We start from the raw sequence: 22,060 nt of genomic DNA, 5'->3' as shown, positions 1-22,060 counted from the left end.
AGACTCTTGCGTGTGGATCACGAGGCCTACCCTGCTCCTCGGGCCTAGACCCGGGGGCTCGGTAGAGCTGCATTTAGGTGCCGCCGCAGACGTATTGCTGGTAGTAGGGCATAGCCCTTCGGCCATATTGCCGGTACAAGGGCGGAGCCCCTCGGATGACAATCCGGGACAAGAACCTTCCGGTCCCTCAACACTGCCACCGGGAGGATCCAAGGATCCCTCTGCCCCAAGGCCGGTAGCTGCAGCAGCCTAGGTGCAGGTGCTGGTACAAGGACCTGAACGGTCCCTCCCACGCAGTAGAGTCCTTGGGAAGCAGTCTCCTTTGTGGGGTGCGATGAAAAATAGCGCCCCTAACTTGGGCCTGGCTCAGTGTTTCACAAAGTTCTTGAGGTCCTGTGGAGGCGACTTCTGGAAGAACTCCCTCCACCTGCCAGTCTGTCCTTCAGCGATTTCGATGACAGCGTGCCACCCGCTGAACAAGCTTGCCAACCGTGGTCTGGGCCAAGGCAACGTAGACAGAGGGTGTGGGGGTCTGAAGTTGGGAAGAGCCCATTGCAGATGGACACACTTCTGAACCCTGTGGAAGTCGAAATGCACCAGAGAGGAGCGTGGCACCTGAGGACCGAGTACCTAAATAATAAGAAAGACAAAAAAAAAGACAAAGAAGAAGTATCCGCGTGTGTTATTACAAACCCAAGAACTGGGGTGTGGCTCAGGAGGGCGGAGACAGGGCAGCGCATGCTCCCAGGGCCGCACCCCAGCGTGCCTCTAAATTTTAAGGGGAAGAAGATTTTTTTCTGGTGAAAAAGGTTCAGTCTCCCATCCCTTTGAAGGGATGCCCATGCAGTATGGAGGAAAGGGGATGGGACGTAAGAGTAAATAACAAAAACACAGGTCTACTTAATTGCCCTTGTCTCCTGGAACCTCCTTAGAATGAGCTGTAGTTTGATGACCTCAAAATTAACACAGAATAGCATAAACTCTGTATTCTATCTTTCCTACAAACAAAATACATTCATTTAAAGCCCCTTTCAGTACATTCTGCCTATGACTTATTGCTGATGGGCACTTGAAGAAATAAAGATTGCTTTATTTTTTCTTTTGAAAGTCTTTTTATTGGTAAACCACTTGAAGTCACCTTGTATTTCCTTTTCTTATAAATTCAAAACTGAACCATATACACCTACTCAGCCTGCTATGAAATGTTCATTGAAGTTTTTTACTCAGGAAAAACTTCAGAGTTCACTTTAAAACATTTCATTCTGCTAACCTTCTGTCCTTTCTTTTACCAGCGCTACCTCGCGCTATTCAAAAGAAAGGTTAACAACTTCCCCAAGTGCCGTGCTGACTGGTTAATGACATGGCCTGGATTCCTTGAGGCGTATCGCCTTGTTTACTCTATGCTTCTGAAGACGACTGACTTGTCTCTCAGAGAAAGATTTCAAAGGCGTACGCAGCCAGGCACTCTCGCACACTAGGGTTCCTTACTCTAGTACCCGACAAGCGATTTACTTCCTCGCACTGACTCAAAGGATAATGTTACTGTGTGTGACGCTGTAATTGTACCGACAACAGGATCCCACGCTAAGTTAATAAATATTAGTGCTTGAGCAACTGCTCGCCCGCACGCCTCAGTTAGTTCTAGTTACACACGCAATGAACTTTTATTCACATCAAATAGTTTTTTTCTTATTTCTTAACAACTTATCTAAAATGATACAATATTCTATTGGTGCAACGTGGACTATCTTTCCATGAATTTCTCATAAAAACATTCAACAGTTTCTAACAATTTTCTTGGTCATAAATAAATTCACTTAGCTCTCAGAAGGCTGCTATTGGCTTGGCTTCTTTTCTCTGTCTCTTCCTCATAAGTACTACTTATGGCCTTTTTCATTTCTCTTGATTTCAACTGCAAGGTCTAAACTTCTCTGGTTAACTCAATAGACTGATACGGTTTCTGGTTGATATGGCCTGAAAGGTTCTTTGTATTGAACTCAAAGGCTCAGATTTTCTGGAGCTCAAACTGCTGTGACCGGCTCTGAGAATTACTTGAATGAAAGGCAGTTTAGAATTCTAGACAAGACTCCAAACTACCTCACACTCTCCCTTGGCCAATCAGGGATTCTAAACAAAGTCTCCATCTTGCCTAGGGAAGGCACAGGTTTCCTGCAAAGAGAGTTTAGGAAATACCAATGTGAATGATAAGAAACACCACCCAGCTTTCCACAGACACTATGAATAACTCATCTTCCTATCTCCAGGCCTAGCTATGGACATCCTGGTTGTCCGTCTTATATGTGAATGGTGGGGAACCCTGACAATCAGTGCTTCCTCCAGACAGACTCTTACCGACATCCTCTTTGTCGTTCTCTCTACAGACCTATGGACCCCTTATATGGTCTCTGTTCTCTCACCTTTTTCCTCCTATCCCATTAATGGTGGCACTCATGGGAGGTACTCTTGGCCTCCTTCCACTCCTCTGAGACCATCATTAATGCCTATCTGAATGGCACCATCTCGGTCCATGGCCCTCAGACCAATCTCCTCCTTTTCAATAGGCTTCTCCCACGACTTATCAACTTCCTTCCTTCTCATGCTACTCTTACGAGTACCTCTCTGGCTCCTCCACCACCTTCTTCTTCCGTCACCTCTCTGGAACCCTCCTCATCCTGTCTGTCTACTTTACCATCTCCTTCTACCTCTTCTGCCCACTCTCAGGCCCCTTTACCACCTCCACAGAGCGTACCTCAAGCAACCTTCTCCACATTGCAACTCTCACTCTGTCAAACACTCCTCCGAATATCTGCCACCTCCATGAAGAATCTGAACTGGATGTCCTCGCTCTCAACGAGACATGCTTCATGGCCAATTCTGTCACAAGTTTTGACACTCTCCTCCCTGATGGCTACAAGATACTCTACGAACCCAGAACCAATCGTCCCAGAGGTGGAGGAGCTCTGATCTTTCTGGAGTGGGTCGCTGCTTCTGTCATTCCTATACAGGCCTACTCCTCTGAATGCCTGGTCTGCAGGCCCTCTATCTCTCCTGGTCTCTCTCTGACTGTGGCCAACATTTACAGGCCACCTGGCCAGTTCGCCCTCCTCTTCTCACAGTAGGCGGAGCTCTCCTCTTCTCTTCTCTTCTCCTCTCTTCTCTTCTCTTCTCTCCTTGCATCTACCTCTCAACTTCTCCTTGGAGACCTCAACATCCACCTTGATGCTTCCAATCCCTGCTCGGGGCTCTAATGCAACCTCTGCAACACACTCTCGTTCCATTCTACCCTTTGGTCCGACACTCTGCCAGGCACACCTTGGATGTTCTCATCTCCTCAGACATCCTCCTCTTGAACCCTCTCACCACTCCTCTCTCTTGGAATGACCACTTCCTGCTCTCCTCTCACCTGAAGATTCCCCCCAAACCCCCCGGCAAAGGTGACCCCAGCACTGCCACCTAACTTTTTGGTCATTCGGCCCATGAAGCGTGTGTCAGTTGAGGCCTTTGCCGCTATTTTCTCTGCTCCTCCTATGCCTGCAGCTGACTCACACTCTGACACAGCCCTCTATAACCTGTACCTTGCTATGTCCAACACTCTCAATGTCCTTGCCCCCGCCATGAGAATCCCCCTGAAGCCTACCTCCAAGTGCAACTCTTGGTATGACTCTGCCCTGCCACCGTGAAACGCAAGTGTAGAGTGGCTGAGAGGAAGTGGAGGGCATCGGGTGCATCCTCTGACAAACTGGCCTGCCACCTTCTCAAAATCAATACAGACTCTGTCCTGTCCAAAAAGAGAGCTCACATCCAAGCCCGCGTCTCTGCAGCCTCTAACAACACAGTAAAACTCTAAGGAGCAGGACAATCCTTCTGCAGTCTCCACCTCTCATGTTCCCTCTCAGTCCTTCTGTACAGCTCTGGCGTCTCACTTCAACACTAAAACTCAGGACATCCTGTCCTCTCTTCCCCTCTCCCTCTGATTCTCCCTCTCTTGACCCCCCCCCCTTCTGGCAGCCTCTCCCTCCCCTCCTCCTTTCCCCTCTTTCTCTCAGCCCACACCGGACGATGTTTCTAGACAAGTCCGATCAATGAAAGTGTCATCCAAGCAGGTGCTCCCTTGCTCCTACAGAACCATATAGGACCACATTGACACACTTGCTCCAGCGATGGCCGATTTCGGCAATCACACTTTTGCCACAAACTTTCCCCTCTCCCTTGTGCACCCTCTCTTGAAAAAGTCTTCTGCCGATCCTTCCTATCCAGCAAACTACCGCTGACCTCCATCACTCCTTTGCTGGGCAAACTCCTGGAAAAGCTGGCCATCTCCCAGCTTACTCTCCATACCAAATCTGTTGGTTGTCTCCATGACCATCAGTCCGGCTTCAGAGCAGTCAGAGGCACGGAAACTGCTCTCCTGAACACCTGTGAAGATACACTCACTTATCTCGATTATAGCCTTCGTTCTGTCCCCATCCTCCTTGATCTTTCCACTGCTTTTGACGCAGTCAATCATGGCATCCTGATCAATCGTCACTGTGAGAACCTGCGCATCACAGATCAGGCCCTTGTTTGTTGGACCTCCTTCCTCCTGGACTGACCCTACCAGGTCCAACTTGGGTCCTTTCTCTCCACCACCTCTCTCTCCACATGTGGTGTTCCCCAGGGCTATAACCTCTTACTCTGGCTTTTCAATGTCTACTTGGCCCCTTTGGCCTGCATCATCTCTACCTTCTCCTCCATCTTTCAGTAATCTGCAGATAACATTCAGCTCTCCTTCAGGCTCCCCTCAGCCTCCTCTCCTCTCATTCCAGACTGTCTTTCTGTGATTCAGGAGTGGTGCGCTTCCAACAGTTTCAGCCTTAATGCCAGTAAGACTGAGATCCTTCTCATTGTGACCCCTGCTCCCACTTTACCTTTCTCACTCTCGCCGCCCTCCTTGGGCCTTCTACTTGTACTCCGCTGCCTCCTTCTCTACTCACATCACAGACCTTGCCAAGAAGGTCCACTACCAACTCTGAGGTATTCTTCCATTTCTCACTTTTCCCCAGAAGCTCACCGTCTCCAGAGCCCTGGTTGTTCTCTCTAGATTGGACTACTGCAAAAGCCTCTTTCTCAATCTGCCTTCCTCTACTCTCTGCCCTCTACAACTAATCAAGAACAGGACTGTGAGGCTTGTCCTTGGCCTCAATCCCAGGGATCATATCTCTCGAGCCCTGAAATCTCTCCACTGGCTCCCGGTGGCTGCAAGGATTAAGTTCAAGACCCTCTGCAACGTCTGCAAAGGCTTTCTGGGGAGGGGGCCCGCACTATATCCAACTCTCTCTTCCTAAACATCTTCCTTCTCGAGCCCTTCGCTCAGTCACCTCCAACTCTCTTAGGGTCAGACACTTCTTCAGGCAGGGAGTGGGGGGTAGATCTCTCCCCTCTGCAGGTGCCTCCCTGCCCCTCTTAAACTTGAGATGGACCACCTGAGGTTCTGGAAGCAGCTCAAGACCTTCCGTTTCGCTTCTGCTTTCTCTCTTGCTCTCCCCTGTTGACTTAACTGTCTTCTGCGCTGACTGGTTGCCTGGCTACCCTCAGAATCTCAATGGGCACCAGGCTCCTCCACAACCAGTAGCCCCTGCACTACTTCCAGGCCTACCTTGCACTCAGGGGCTGTATCTGGAACCCTACAATCGCCTGCCTCTTTGCACTTACTTAAAACAATGCTGCCCCGATTGCACTTCCCCCTTGTCTCCCCCTGGCACTTCCCCTCTCCCCCCTACCACCCTGCACTTGCACGATCTGAATGAAACAAGGCCTAGTATGTTTTTTTCTTTTGTCTCCCCTCTGTCTTTCCTCCCTTATCTTGTAGCACCTAGAAACACCTGTGTACAGGCACGTTATTAATGACTCATATCTCATCATGCTCAACATCACTTTTTCTTTGGAAAAAACCAAAAGGAGGAGGGCTAAAACAATACCTGGAACCCACTCATCTACCTTGCAGAAGCGATGGCCATCAGGAAATTCACCTTAAGGGTGAGCAACCGTATAGAACAAGAATGCAGGAGCTTAAACTAAGTGCCCATAAGGAGTGTCAATACTAAATTCAAATCACATGCAGGAACAACAACTTGGCACTGAGCTAACTGACTATACAATACCCACAAAAACTGCATTACTATGGGGATTATGAAGAATGAACTTTGGTGCAAATCTGCAGGCCAGGCCAAGGAAACCAGAAAATCCACACTAGAGGGAACAAGTAGAATTAAATTCTGGAACCAGATCAGCAGCATTGCATTTGTAGCCCCAGTAGGTGCCCCTGTACACTTCAGAAAGCACCCTGGGCACTGGCTTAACTACCAGCACCCAGGATGAAGCACCTCAGTGAAGATGTCGAGCATATGGCCTTTGAAGTCCTCCTACGTCTTTGAGAGGGAGGAGCTAGCAGGTAAAGGTAGCTTTGAGTGTAGGTGGTGGTTCCTCAGACAAATCATCAGCCCCACTGCTGCAAAAGTTACTATTCTGCCTTCTGGATGAAGGAGATGAAGAGTGCCACCTTGAGGTGTCACTGGGTGGAAGTTGTGCCTCATGTTGTGTTGTAGTCGATTCTTTCTACCAGGGCAAGTCAATCAACATCAATAATTTTAAAAAAAGCACACACTGCGATTTGGCATGCAGTGATGCCAAAACACGACATGTTTGCTATATCATGCACAACATTTGGATCAAGAGACCTTGAAACGTCAACTCTTTCCGGAGTATCGGACAAAAGGTTTTCATTTGAACAACTTCCAGCACATTTTAGTAAATAAGAAGCCAGTTATAGTTCCTCTATTTCATCATTATTACATTAGCAGATTCCAAAGTGAATATGCACTGGAGAACATATATTCCTAATTTTAATGAAAACTGGTGGCACACAAGCCATCATTTTTTAAAAATAATCCAGTATGTGAAGAACTCCAAATGCTTGACAAAATGAATTCAGTGGTTCATTATCTTATGATACTTACAATTCTCTGAACTGTAAACTCGTATATCTTGTTTCCAGCATGGGCACGGAAAAACTTCCGGTATTCTCTACGCACCTTGAAAACGAAGCAAACAGAAAGTCAATCTGTGTGAAAGAGGTAGAATAACCCTGTAGTGTCTTCAATGTGGCTTGTCTCTGGAACGAATTAAAAAAAATACGCAGAACGGAATATAAAGGCTCCTGTACAAAGGAGGTCACAAGGATAATTATTTGGGGCTGGATTTCTTCTACTAACGATTACTGCAAAATAACTTTCTCATAATTCATGTGTTTTGAAGCACAATACACCATTAAATAGCCCAAACCTGTGCAAAACGAATTGTTAGTTTACTCTAAGAAGAGCGTGCGAAAGAAACAAATAACACCCAACGTTTCTATTTTAAGACCATCTGTGACTACAAATGCTACACAAAGGACCTTAACACAAGCAAAATATCCTGAAAGTATTAAGTGTAATCTGCAAGAAATATATAAATCCCTGAATCACACAGGTTAATATAGTGCTGTTAAAAACTGAGAAATTGAACAGACCTGCTAGAAAATTAGAAACTAAACTAGATAAGGAAAACATTGAAAGTATAGAAGAATTGTAAGTATTTAGATTTCAACAAAAGAAACTGCATTTATTTGCTGGCCTGAAAACACAGATGCCACTAGCTCACAAATTTGTAGAATGTGAATAGTGTTGTCAAAGGTCATTAAAACCATTCTTTAAACATCTTTTAAATAGAAAGATTTCAGTTTTGTAATTTGCACCAAAACAGGATTAGTTGGCGTTATTGCATCGATTTTTAATTGTAGAAAGGCATTACATTTAAATTGTAGTGAGTCAAGTTTCTCATTTGGTTCATGTTTGTTTCAAGGCGGAAGTGACAAAGATTTTTCGTTGTTGATGTTTTCTTGACTTAACTTTTGAAACATGTTGAGCACAAATTATTTAAATAATTGAGATTTCAGAGGTATCTACACCCTGTCAAGGATGGTGTGTGGGTGAAACACTAATGACTAGAACAGGCATAATATGTTGGTTTTTGGAGGAACTGAAAATTTGGAGTAAGTATAGCTTCAATTTTCAGGCATATAAGAGGAAGACTGGAAGGCGTATTGTAGCAGACATATGGCAGAGTGACATCTCTAGGCAGACCCGAGTGCATGAAAGGCCAGACCAAAAGGCTTCAGACGGAAACTGGTGCATGGTTATCTCACTTTGCTATGCAACATGGCATTGGGTGCATTTGTCCTGTCCTTCAGACCGTAGATGAGGGGGGAGGGGGTTCATTAATGAGTTGGTAAACCCAGACTTTGGTCTCATTTTTAAGATTGGGCATGTATGCGTGGGTTTCTTTTGAATCTAAAGATCGACACCGTTTCCAACCAGCATTCAATTTCTGGAGGTGCACCTGTGTTGCGCGATGTTATAGGGCTCACCATTGGCTTAAGGGACTCCAGCAGCGGCTCAATATTTGTGTTTGGCGTTGTGGCAGACCTGCTCTGGGGATGTTCTTGTGCATACCATGATTCCTAAATAAGGGCAATGGGCTATCCTGTTTTCATTATTAGTAGACACAGCCCACATCGGAGCATTTGGGAGATGTTGTCACATAAAACCAAAGTGGAAAGGTAGGGTTGAAGCAAGGCGTGCCACATAACCAATATGCCCAAACAGCATCAATGCTTGCTGGAGAGTATATGCCCTTTGAATATGGGAGATAACGTAACCAAACATATCCTTGTACACTGGGGAATAGAGCAAGAGCAATTTCATGATCACAGAGCTGGAATGTTCATAAAATGCTATATTGCCTCCGACACAGGACTGGCTGTAGGTTTGTGTGTGGGACTTTGTTTCTTGTGCACAAGGATACATCTTCCCTAGCTGTTTCCACGTCTGTTGGGGTTAGCAATAAGGGTGTGGGTGGAGGTCCACAAGAAGTGAAATAGCGTGGGCAGGGTTTTGTGGTGATAACCAGTTCGTGCTATATATATGCGTTGTCAAAGAACTGGGATCCACAGTTTCTTCAGCATGGCTGTTTGATAAGAATCAGGTAGCTAATCCAGTGTTATTGACAGAACTCCTTTGAAAGAGGTCATTCATGTTCAATGCCATACTGTCAGGTGTGCCACAGAGATGTTTATTCCACAACAATTCCTACAATGCCACACAATCCAGCGTGTCAAAACAGCTCTTTTCTCGTGGCGTCCACCATATCGGCCCGGGGAGCTGCCGCGCAGAAAGGGACTGCAATTCCTGTTAACCTGTGTCCAAGAAGGCAAGTCACATGACACCATAGAATGCATGCTGCAGGATGTTTGGAAGCTAAACACATGAGTTTCCAGTACAAGTTCTTCTCAGCTGTTCCCTGCACTGCGAGTGGCATTTCTATCTGTCGGGAATCTTTGGCACTTGTTTACTCGACCTACACCTCAGGATTACATCAGGCTTCAGGTATCATTGCATATTCTTTGACTTTGTTGGACCTTGGAATGCCTTTTGGATTTGGACTCTCCCATGCCCCTTGAACCGCAGGAATTTTCAACCCTGGTGAAGAAATTCTCTCTGGCTAAATAACTGCTCTTTTACAGTATATTCCACCCCTCTATACTTGTCCCCTCGTGCCACCTGGGGTTAGGCACTTGTGTTCTCTTTTGGCAGTCCCCTGCTTTTGCATTTGGTTTCCTCAGGGCAAAATGTCTTTTTCCCTCGTGTTTTGTGTCCTTTATCTTCTCTACATCGAATCCCAGAGATAACTCATGCATGCGAGGGGTTATGATGATTATTGGAGAAAGCCTGGTGGTATTCCTCCCCTCACACCTTCCGTTCCCTTAGTTTACCAGTCGAGTAGCATTCACATTTTCTCTGGCTGATACATTGGGAAGAAGGTCTACCGTTCACCTGGGACTTCAGTAGCGACACATACTCTCATGGATATCTTATAGCTGTGACCAAGGTGGAGCTGAGGGGGCTGCCAGGAGTAGGTTACCTTGTGCCCATTCCATTGAAGAAAAGGTGTGCTGTAATGGGGACCAAGAAACTGGTGAGTGGTAGTACTGCTGCTCTGGTCCATTGGAGGCCTTTGTACATACAGATGTGTGAGCAGGAGATGGAGCCAAAGACTGGCTTATTAGGTAATTCCCTGTCTCGGAGGATAGCTCAGTGGCCACGTGCTCGCCTTGGAAGCAGGACGACACAGTGAAGCACAGGGTCGATCCCTGGGTCCACACTTAGAAACCTCTGGGTATTAAGCGCGTTATAAATAACCTATCATATCATATCAAGAATACCTGAACTCATTTTTGTTTTGTTTTTAAATATAGTGGCATCAAACAACAAGGTAATGGAAGTTCTTTGCACTGAAAATCCATTATCTGTCCTGACATTACATGTTTTGAATTTTGAACTCCAAGGAATGGCCAAATAGAAAAGCACAGACTACCTTTGCAGTCACTCCAGCTGTGCTTTAATTCTCAATTTAATTCTAGACTGTACCTAAAATCAAACTTTGCATAAAACAAAACGACATTCCTATTAACTGCTGAATAGAGAACTGAAACAGGAATGATGTACTCTATGTTGAGTGCATCAAGCGAAAATGTGTTTATAATTGAAATAATTTCTTCTATGAAGTAATCAGGCCAACAAAAGCAATGCAGTTCCTTAAGGACCAGATCAAACAGCTACAATCTCGCCATGGAACTATGCATACATTGTGATATTCCAAATCTAGCATTATATTTGTTAGTGGAGTGAAAAAAGTATAGAGCTTATCTGTAAATCATAGTGGGAGCTTAACAAGCGGGCCTGTGAAGCAGACCATGTTAGTGCCATATCTTGTTACTTTGCGCAACAAGTTTCAAGCTTCAGACATTACTCCTCCTTACCAACCTATGCACACAATGCTCAAGGTTTCCTCCCCCTTTACACAAAAGGACCCTGCAGTGCCCTTGTTAAATCGACATTATACAATGTCTTGACTATGAAAAGAAGTTCCATGACCAAATGTGCATGAATATTTAGGAGATTAGAATTTCCAGAAAAACACACAATCAATGATAGAATCTATGTTAATAGGTAAAGACACTACTGATTTTGAAACATGTAGGAGTAGTTCAGAAGTACCTTTAGTCCAAGCCAGTAAGACCAAATGACCGCAACTGCGTGCTTACGCCTAGCCTCTTCCTTCAAGCGCCTCAATTCCCTCCGAGCCTAAAATGTTCAGATAGTAAATAAAGACACAACCCGATGCCGAAAGAAAAATGCCCGGAAAAGGAGTCTCCCAAACAGAATAGTTGCGCCTCAAGTAAGGGGAAATCAGAGTATTGTAGAAAATAACACAGCTAGGACCAAAGTAATGATTTGAACACAATGAGAAATCATCAGTGCTAAAGAAAACCTGAAAAATGGTTAGTTACTGGAAAATAACAAAATAGAAATAATTGATTAATGGCTGTGCAAAAGATCCTTTAACTGACTGTGAAAAGTGTTAGATCAAAGCAAGAGCTGCACGGTTTCCATTTCTATTTTGCTCAGCTAGCCACTAAATATTTCCCTGTACAGTATTTCCCCTTTGCCAATTGATCAGTAAAACAGTAATCATAACACTTTGTAACACAAGGTTAAAAGAGCAAACAAATTACTCACCTCAGCAGTATGGTCAATGCTAGCAGTTTGCTCTTCCTTTCTAAAGTCTGAGCCATGTGTAATCTCAGGCTAGTATAAGGTTCAGGGGATTTTAAGCACGGTCTTCAGTTTGAGCAGTATCGTGTACCAGCTCTTTCTTGTAGATATTGCAGTAGTAAAAGCAACTTTCTACAAAACACTGTACATACACATTGCCAATATAAATGCAAAAAAAACAAAAACGAGGTAGTCGTAGCAGACGTTATGTAATTTTAAATGTATAGATTGCTACGTGCCTCCCTAAAGTGCACAAGGCTTTGCCTTAACTATTGAAGTGCAGTGTGGCAAGCTTGAAGAGGCCCCAGACTACAGGGCCACCAGTTAGGCAAAAGCATTTCCATGCAATGTGTTGTGTTTTCTTTGAGACTACTGTGGTTCCACACCTTGCTTTAATTGGCATTTACCTCTGAAATTGCCTGCATTGTAACCTTACATGACAATGATAGTTTATTTGTATAGCGCCTATACACTATGTGTTTCAAAGCGCTTCAAGGAGGGAGGGAACATGGGAGAATACAGTTACATTCTTACAGGTCCTTGAAACAGTGATGTGAAAAATAACTATCAATCATAACAGATAGTACAAGTGCATGGAGCAATAAGGGAGAGGAGAGGGAGGAAGAAAGGAGAACAAACTAGCAGTAACATTACTATGCCTGATGACAATTGTTGCAGTGCAAGAGAGACAGGAGGCGGGGGGGTTGGGGGAGAGAGGAGACAAGGGATAAGGAGAGGAACAAAACAAGGGACTATCCATTTAAGGTCAACGACTATTCAAGCTAGTGCTGGGGAGGGAGGGGAGGAGAAAACAAGAGGGGAAAGGGGGGACAGAAATTATTATCGAGGTTAAGGGACCGATGGTAATAGTAAGTGCAAAGATATATTTAGAGGTGGAGCGGGGGGGGCAAGATGGCAGCAAAGACAGGCACTTTGAATTACTATGCCTGACAGCAAATGGGGTAGTGCCGGAAATTTAGAGACGGAGGGAATGAAAGGGAAGGAGGGGAGGATGAAGTGAAGGAGAGGGAGGAAAATGGAGAGGGGGCACAGGGAGTAAGGAAGGAAGGGTGGGGGCAAGGGGACAACAACAGAGTGCAGGGAGTGGGTCTTGGGCTAGGCTCTGGCAAGGGGGCAGGGTGGGACGTGGAGACACTGGCAGAGGGGACATGAGGACACTGGCAGGGGGCAGGGTGGACAAGAGGACACTGGCAGGGGGCAGGGTGGACATGAGGACACTGGCAGGGGGGCAGGGAGGACAATAGGCATGATATACCTGCTTCAGTTGAAGACCCCTTACTTACCACAGCTAGCTGACTCAAGATCACATTAAGAGCCAGAGGAGGCATTGAGCACCTAAATAAACTCTGGGGATGAAATTGTTTGCCGACAGCCTTTGCCCCTTTGATAGAAAAGATTTGGCTCAGCAATGGGCAACTAATGATCCCTAGGATGTAACTTTGGATTCCATTTTGAATGTAGAATATTGGAGGAGTGCTGCACATACATAGATTTACAACAAAGTGGTCTCCTGTATCTCCCCCCATCTCCCTCCCTCTCCGTTCAAGAGACGAATTCGAAAGCCATACATTATTTCTTTTAAGTACACTTGAATACACGTGCACCAGATCTGCTCTTTGGTTACCGAAGAGCATATGAATTCAACATAACAAATTGGTGGCAATGCATGTTCTTGGCATTCCTGTAGTATTTATCTATATTCCTGGGAGGATTGGGAGGATTTTCATAATTTCAATTGGTTTGCTGTGTAATGTTGGGGCTACCAACATTTATTTTGTATGGATAACTGACAATAAGGCAATACATTGTGATTAGCACTGGGTGCCAAAATTGAAGTTGCCACGTTTACTACAAAAAAGATCAAAACGAAAAAGTAAAAAAAGATGCAATGAAAACCTTAGAAAGTTGCGAGAAAAAGCTCAATGTATTTAGTGAGGGTTCAGAAAGGTAAAACAAAGGAAACAATTAACCTTTTCTAAAGATAGAAAATTTGGAAGACTCATTTGTGAAAGGCCAGTGTGTCTAGAAATCCTTCTGTGAATCTAAAGCAAGAAATCTGACAGCACTGGAAAGCCTCTGAATGTTATGCTTTGTAAGGTAGAATGTCCTTCTTCAGTGAAATTCTCCCCACTTTGTAAACCCCCCCTGCATTTTTGCTGAATTTGATTTTTGGACTGATTCTACTGTGCGAGTGCGGGCCTTTCACCACACTCATTTCATTATTTTACTTTGACACTGGGCACTCTTCATCTCTCGTTGATACTTTCTAATGGAGTTATGCTTTCCTCCATGTTTTCTGGCATCTACAATTTATTATTGCAGCAAAAAGCACTTTCTGTGCAGTGTTGCTGCGGAGCTCCTTGAGCTTCCCCTTTTTTTAATGTATTTTTTTTTTACTGGGGCATGGGGACACTTTGTCCTGACAAAATAAGATACAGGAGAATCAGCACACCGCACCTTAAGTGTACTGCTGAGGGGAAGCATGGTATCCCTTTCCTCACTTCCCAGTAACTTTTAGATACTGTTCCAAGTTCATTTGTCAGGCTGGTGGCAATGTACCTTTTTGCACGTCTGTCGCAGGCTGCCTTCGCAGCTGCGGTAAGGGACACTATGGTCACCATTTGCCTAAAATGGTGACTGTACCATTCTAAGCCCTGTTCTAGATGACCTGGTCTTTCTTGAGCCTTCTACTACCTGCCTGGGTGGGGGAGGTCTTGGTGGTTCTTTTGCCTTTGGCAGGGTTCCCCTGGAAGGCCTGCCAGGGTTCTCCGAGTGCCTGAAAAACAGAAGTGGGGAGGCCATGAAAACTCGACTGGTCTTTGTCCTGCAGTGGTGCCTGCCTGCAACCAGTTTGTGCTGGGAAGCTGGCTGTCTCCCCCCCACCCCTCCATTCCACCCACCCTCCCTGTTTGAATAAATGCATGTCTGGGGATTGGTTGGCTCAGCCAGTTTCTTGCATAAAAGACAAGGGGCTTGGAGCAGAGACTCGCCGTCGACCACTGGAATGAAGATCCGAAGGAGGACATCCGAGGACACCACTTCCAGCAACCGCCAGAGCCATGCAGTCCCAACCTCAACTTTGTACGATGGAAGCCCCGAAGCGGACCGTTTCCTACCTTGGACTGGTGTGTTAGGGAGTTTTAAATAAGTCTACCAACAGGTATACGCTTAGTATAGGCCTGAACCACAAGTTTTGTCGGTAGTTATGGCTGAACAGCCAGGCTTATTTTAGGAGGGAGAAAGGGCTGTAGGCAGTACAAAGAACTTCGAGTATACACATAGGCCAAAGAAACACTGACACTAAAAGTTATATAAAACAAAGGTTTATTTTAAAAATACAATGAGATAAGTAAAATAAGTACTATAACGCACAATAAGTAACTTTAAAGAAAAACCAATGCATTATTTACAGTAAGTAAATAGCCTTGATTATACTTTTAGAATAGCAGTATGCAGTTCAAAGGTAAGTAACACTTTTGTAATAGTTTTCAGAATATCTGTTTCAGGTATAAATGGATGAAACAAAACCAACATAAATCAGGTAAATGCTTGTAATTATTTTCACACAAGCCTAACACTTTAAACCTCCATCCATATCTAATTATGAGTGTCTCAGAATCAGATTGGAGGGCAACACTGGTAGGCACAAGCTGCAGAAAATGCCAAGGTTCCAGAGGAAGTCTTCTGTAACAAGTAGCAATCTTTGTTGGAAAAAGGGGCAGGGACTTCGGAGAAGTCTCCCTGTACGCTCACAAGTGTTAGGCCTGGGCGAACGTGTATAGGCAAACTCCCAAACACGCGTATCAGCACTCCAACACACGAGCAGCAAAGCAGCAATAGGCAAGTTCTGCCAAGAGTATCACAGTACCTTAGGAGTGAAAAAGCAGATGCACCATGATATCCATACAATAACACAGCAGCAGACCGTGTCAACAGAGCCTTGGTCAGGCAGACAAAAGAAGGGACACTTGAGTGGATCTCGCATCAGCAGTCGAGTGAAGAGGCTATCCACAACAGATTCTTCTCCGTTCTGTGATTTTTACACCTTTTGGGAAGCACCAGTGAAGAACCATTACCGCCTGGTTTATTTGTCTCACTGTTATTTCGGTCCAGCACTCTGATGAGGGGACTTCAAGGAGTGGTCCGGAAGGAGTCTGCCAAAGTTTGGGAGGATTTGATCTTCAGAAGTCAAAGCACTGCACAGTGGCCACAGGCCAAGGTATTGCCGGTTTGCAGCCTTTGAAGGTTACAGCTCGTCGTGGGGTGGCTGGAAATGCAAGTCCTCTTCAGACTGATTGGAACCACCAGACTAAGGAAGAGAGTCCTTTTTGGGACTCTGATGCTTGGAAGAAAGTGTCAGACTGCTGAAATTACTCAAAGGGCATCTCTGGTCATCTGGGAATGGCTGTGGACAGCTCTTCCCTTCCTCCTCTTCTGTCCCAGGGGTCAGCTTGTCTTCAACCTCAGGATGCATGCCTTTTTTGCCAGAGCTCAGCCAATCAGCACACATTTCAGATTATGGGTGGACAGCCCCCAGTTGGAACTGGTTCCAGGCAGGCAGGCACACCAGAAGACAAAGAACAGCAGAGTTTCAGAGTCCTGCCCCCATTTCCTGCCATCACAGACACACTGGTGGGATTCATGAAGGATTCCCGCTGAAGACAAATGTCAATCAAGGACCTCCCCCACTAAGCACGGCAGAAGAACCACCAAGAAGGAACAAGCAAACAAGAAATGTCAAAAAAAAAGAATGCAGTCACCATTTTGGGTCAATGGTGACCCTTCTGTCTACCGCTGTAGCTCCGAGTACAGCCTGGAAGTAACAATTGCACAAAAGTAGGTAGGATAAAACCGCTGCCACCAGCCATTCAGGTTAGCGTGTCACTGTAACCAAAACATTACTGGAGCAGTGCAAAAGTGAATACAGTTTAACCACTCAGCACTCCACATAAGGTGGTGTGTGCTGATCTTGCATTATAAAAGATAGGAATGATACAAATATCCGCCCTATAAAATAAAAAGGGAAGTCCAAAGGGCTCCAAGCAACATTGCAGAGATTGCTGTGTGATGCAAAAGTCAAAAAGGACAGATGCCATAAAACTTGGGAGGAAAGTATAACTAAGCAAAAGGCATAAAAAGAAATACAAAGTATCCCAAAAGATAGGGAAAAAGAATGAGTGAGTGTGGAAAAAGGTTCCCACTCAATCAGGGGAACAGACCATATAATCCATAAATCCAGCAAAAAGTGCTGGGGGACTCACATGTGGAGGAGATTGTGCATAAAAATGAAAATCTACCCTAACAGTGTGCCTGATCAGTCCCACGACTAACTGCATTTTGTGCCCACCGTGGAAGAGCTGCAACCTCTAGGGCCCGCAATTCACCAATGCTGGGGGTCCTGTACCATTTTGTGGTGCAACGTCTTCCGAAGTGCGGTTTCTGAAACTTTGCAGGCAAGCCTCTGGAACCTGTTCCTGAAAGTCCCCTCATCCGATACCAGGACGAGAACCGGAGCAAAGTCTACCACACGACAACTGTCCTTTAACCAAGCCTTGACAAAGGAGGCAACAAGCCAGTGCGGCGAAGATGATCTGCTTGGCAGCCAACTACTCGAGAGCAACCTTCAGATCTACTGAAAGTTCTTTTCTTCAGTTGCCAAGGCCAAGAATCCTGAACCGGTGTCTGCTGTCACCTCTCCTTGGGGGCCTGTCCTGCTGCCCAAGCTTCTTCACATACAAGGTACTGTTCTGCTGCCCCAATACTTACCTGGAACGTGCTTTGTTCCTGTGCTTCGGAGGGTTGCAGTTCAGCCGTTACTTGCATCCCCTCCCATGCCTACATTGAGCTACATTGGAGTGGACAACCCTTTGTGCGTTATACCAAAGGAACCTCTTGCTACTTAACTGTAAACTTGGAAGAACTCTTCATAGACTCTGCCTTGTTTGCTGCTTACCTGCTTTTCCTTCCACTGATCATCGCCACTGGACCTCCAAACCTCAGTGCCCCCCCCTGACTCTGAGACACTCCCAAAATAGGGTTGGACTTATTACGATTGGTTAAGAAGGGGATAACTAAAGTTATACAAGTTGGCCTGAAGTTTACATACTTGTTTCAGAGGATTGATTCTGCTACTTTGTGTTACGTTTTTATAACCGTTCTAAAGTATATCCTTTGGGATATAAGAGGATAGCTCAGGGGCAACGTGCTTGCCTTGGAAGCAAGATGACACGGAGCAATACAGGTTCGATCCCCGGGTCCGCGCTTAGAAACCTCTGGGTATTAATCACGTTATACATAACCTATCATATCATTCAACTATTCTGTGTTTAATGCTACTGTGTGATGGTACTTAGCTTTTCTTAAATGTACCAGCGTTAGTGTATTTAAAATACATGCTTATTTTCATACAACTAATAGTGTGCAAGAGTTTCCTTGAACTAAGTTTATGCCTCACTACAGCCCTCATCCCTCCTAGACTAAGACTGGCTGCTCAGCCATTGCTATAAAACCTTTCGGTAGTTCGGGCTACACCTAAGGGGTGGCCCCCTGTTCATCTAAGGTAGGCTTTCTAAAGTCTTGCCTCAGACAGGATTTTACCAAAACATCCTAACAAACATCAAGATACTTAGGTGTTTGGTTGCAACGATGCAAGTATGCTTTTTGATTTATTACAACTTCTGCAATATATACCATCAACTTCAAGGCATATTCTGGCAAAACATGAACCTATAAGAGACTCCATGTCGAAAAAGCTTTATTCTTACCATAAAAAAAACATTATAGCTGGCCAGATTTTATTTTAAGTGAATGGGTATCATGCAGACAAATGATGCGCCATTTTCCAGGTTTTTTTGACTGACAGGAACTGCTTACTATTCAAGACAACCAAACTTCATAGGATTAAATAGTTCTGGTTCCAGAATTAGACTTTTGAAAGGGTCTGCATTTCTTAAAAGCCTTTAGTATTAATGTTTCCGGCTTTGAGCCTTCCCTTTTTGATCAATCTTCAGTCCTTTGGTTTTTTTTATCATCTAATGTAATGTTTTTAATGTGGGTTGGTTGCCAAAAGCACAGTACTGACTGTCCTGGAAACCCCTCCCATGTTCACTCTACACCTCATTCATTGCACCCTTACTCCTTTTATTGCTTTACATTTGCTTTTTTGCAACAACTCACAGTTAATATTTGTCCCTACCTTTCCTAATGCAGGCTATTCACAATGTTCCAATACTCCTCCAATCATGAAGGCAGGCTTCTCTAAAAATGCCTTGCAAGAAATAAGACTTGATTAATTTTGTCTTGCTGCTTTATTGTTTGCCCGTTTCAATTTCCTTTCTGCCCCTTTCAAAACCATTTGGGATTTTCCATCAGGACATCTTGCTTTGAGAAGTGGTGTACGCGGATAGAGCTGCTAGGTGAACCTTGATGGAGTTGAATACTAGGCCAAAGTCTATAAGTGGAGCATGTAATGAAGAATGTGTGATGGGGTACATTCGATCGGGTTTATACAATTTGACTGGCACCATATTGCAAACTTTTACATTCGTTAAAGTAACTGTGTCTGGTGTTTGGTTTACGTGCCTCTGAGAATTTCCATACACCTTTGAGGTAGTTTTAAATGACCAAATTTTATGACTTCAGGAGCCAAGCTGCCAAGTTCATAGATTGAGGATGTGGGTGTAATGTTGTCCCCCAGTGTTGGGTGAGCATGTTGAAGGGACACGGGAGCTTGATTGGTTCGCACATCGCCAGTTAGCACAGATGCTGAAACCAAGGTTGTCTCGCCCACATAGGAGCAACCAGGATTAGTATTACTCGTTTCTGATGCATCTTGTGCACTATCCTGCTCAGATGAGGTGTTGGGGGAGCAGGGGTGTGGGGGCGGGGGAGGGAGGGTGAACCGTAAGCAAATTTCCCTGACCAGCTCACCCACAGGGCGTTCCCCTTGGATCTGGGTTGGGGAAACATGGATGTGAAGTCTGGGCATTGTGTGTTTAGGCTTGTGGTGAACAAGTCCAAAGGAGGATAGCCCCAGAGGGAAAGTTATTGTCTAAAATGTTTCTGCTGAGCTGCCACACATGCTCATCGGGTAGGGGGATCTCTGTTTAGCTAGTCTGCTAGAGAATTGAGTTCCTCTGGAACGTGTTGACACTAGGAACATGTTTCGCTTGAGTGCCTACTTCCACATTATTTCGGCTAGCCTGGACAGACTTGGAGAGTGTGTGCGCCACCATGCTTATTTATGTAAAACATGGCAGTGGTGCTATCTGTGAGGACTTGTACTGTTTGATCTGTTCGATGCACTTGAAAGGATTGTGGGGGCTTTGAACACTGCTAGCAACTCAAACAAGTTAATGTGATTTTGGTTGTGATCTGTATCTACAGGCCATGCGCTGTGTGGCGAAGGTAATGGAATCTCCCTCCGGAGAGTGATGAGTCTGTTGTAACAATCGCTTCCAATGTAGGGTTGGGAAATGGTTTTCCCTTTGACAGCTTTGCCCACCACAGTAGCACTTAAACTAGGGTTAGCGAAAACAACCACTAGATCGTCGCACTGACCGCTTGCCTGTGACCCCTGTTTGGCTAACCACTCTTGCATTGGGCAGATGCGCAACTGTGCACGTGGGACCAGGAAAATTAATAAAACCACCATCCCGATCAAGCGCATTGCTTTGTGTATGGGTATTTGGCGACTGGCTAGATACTGAGGTATTCACAGCAGTATGTTTTGTACTCTTTCGTTTCTCCTGTCCATGATAGCTCATAAGAACTGTTTGGCTCTGCTTGGAACGAGACTTGATTTTTTTCTCGTTGATTGAGAATCCCAGTTGGAACAGGAGATTGATTATTCATTAGGTATGCTGCTTGCAATCTCGAAGGGATTCCTCTGTTATCAGCCAGTCATCCAGATAAGGGTACACTGGTATTGATTCCCTGCGTAGGTGCACCGCCACTATCATTAGTAGTTTGGTGAATACCCTTGGAGCGGAGGCTATGCCGAAGGGGAACACCTGGAACTGGTAGTGTTGATTCGCTATTTTGAAGTGCAGGAATTTTAGGTGTGCTGGGAACATTGAAATGTGAAAGTATGCATCTTGCATGTCCAAGGTTGCCATGTAATCCCCCGGTTTTAGAAGTGGGATTACTTCTTGTAGCGTTGTCATGCAGAATTCTTTAGGTTTGACATAAGTGTTTGTACGGCGCAGGTCTAGGACAGGCCGCATTGTCAGGTCTTTCTTCGGCACAAGGAAGTACACTGAATAGACACCCTTGATTAACTGGTTTGCCGGGACAATTTCCATGGCGTCCTTTTGTAGCAGTGCTTTGACCTCTTCCAGCAGGAGGCGCTGTTCCTCCTGCGTCGTTTGTCTTTGTCTTGGTGGGTGGTGTCTGTATGAGCTTTATGCAATAGCCTCCCGCCATGGTGGAAAGTACCCACTTGTCTGATGCGACACCCCCCCCCCCCCCTGCGTAGGTAAAATGAGAAATGTGACCTCCTACCGGAGAGGAGGGGGCCTGTAGTAGGTGGTCATTGCTTCAGTGGGTTGGAGCTTCCTCTTCAGGAGGAGGATCTACCTCTACTTCTGGACCTTCTGTGGCCCCTTTGAAAATGTTGTTAGGAGGACTGCCCCTGTGAGGAACCCCAGGCTGCCCTGCTTGTTAATGAAGGACTGTCGGGTGTACTGTCCTCTAAAACGGCTTTATTAGAGCCACCTCTCTGCACAAAGAGTTTGTTTGCGAGTTGTCCCAGGGATTTCCGGGTGTCATATTCCTCTTTAGCACTCTTCAGCGAGTCCTCAACCGCTTTACCAAATAATGTGTTGGGCTCGATAGGCATATTCAGAAGGGTGGCTTGGGCATCAAGCTTGAAGCCTGATTGGCATAGCCATGCATGGCATTTGATGAGGGTAACTTCAGCAACAATGCACCCTGCATTGTCTGCTGTGTCCAGTTAATGTTTTAGGATGCAGCCTGCTACCTGTCTACCTTTAGCCACTGTTTGTAAGAGCGGTGTTCTTAGGGGCCCTGGGGCAGAGTATTTGTTGTGAGATCTCGTCCCACTTGTGGCAATTGTAACTCAACCGTAGCATAGTGTTGTTCACTATCCTCACTTGGTAAGCAGCTGCGGAAGCTACTTTCACGCCTAGGGTGTAAATCTTTTTGCTCTCCTTGTCGGGAGGGGTTTCGGTAGAGGCTGAAGGTGTGCCCGTTCTCTTCCTTGTGGTGGTCACTACGAAAGAGTCAAGCTTTAGCAGCCCCCTAATGTACAATGGGTCTGATGGGGCTGGTCTAAGCATGTTCTCAATGTGCGGGTTGACTGCCCTTTTGGGGGTAAGTAGAGAAGGCAG

At 45.4% G+C, this 22,060-nt stretch overlaps 1 protein-coding gene across 4 annotated transcripts in view; it reads right to left on the bottom strand.

The window, feature by feature from the left end:
- The window catches only part of MYO1B (myosin IB), a 1,142,119-nt gene that overhangs the window by 146,776 nt on the left and 973,283 nt on the right, over nucleotides 1-22,060 (bottom strand). For 2 of the 4 annotated variants that reach the window (XM_069615681.1, XM_069615683.1), the window contains 2 exons: nucleotides 11,133-11,219; nucleotides 6,996-7,070 (listed from right to left, as the gene is read on the bottom strand). In XM_069615681.1, coding sequence (XP_069471782.1) covers nucleotides 6,996-7,070; nucleotides 11,133-11,219 — 162 coding nt within the window. The remainder of the gene's footprint in view (nucleotides 1-6,995; nucleotides 7,071-11,132; nucleotides 11,220-22,060) is intronic. The other 2 variants (XM_069615684.1, XM_069615682.1) reach the window with 1 other exon arrangement.

Source organism: Ambystoma mexicanum, chromosome 9 (assembly GCF_040938575.1).
Source record: "Ambystoma mexicanum isolate Mex_15411 chromosome 9, UKY_AmexF1_1, whole genome shotgun sequence".
In the NCBI taxonomy this organism is placed as follows: Eukaryota; Metazoa; Chordata; class Amphibia; order Caudata; family Ambystomatidae; genus Ambystoma; species Ambystoma mexicanum.
Note: the sequence above shows the minus strand (reverse complement) of the source record. Positions and strands in the feature narration are given on the sequence as shown.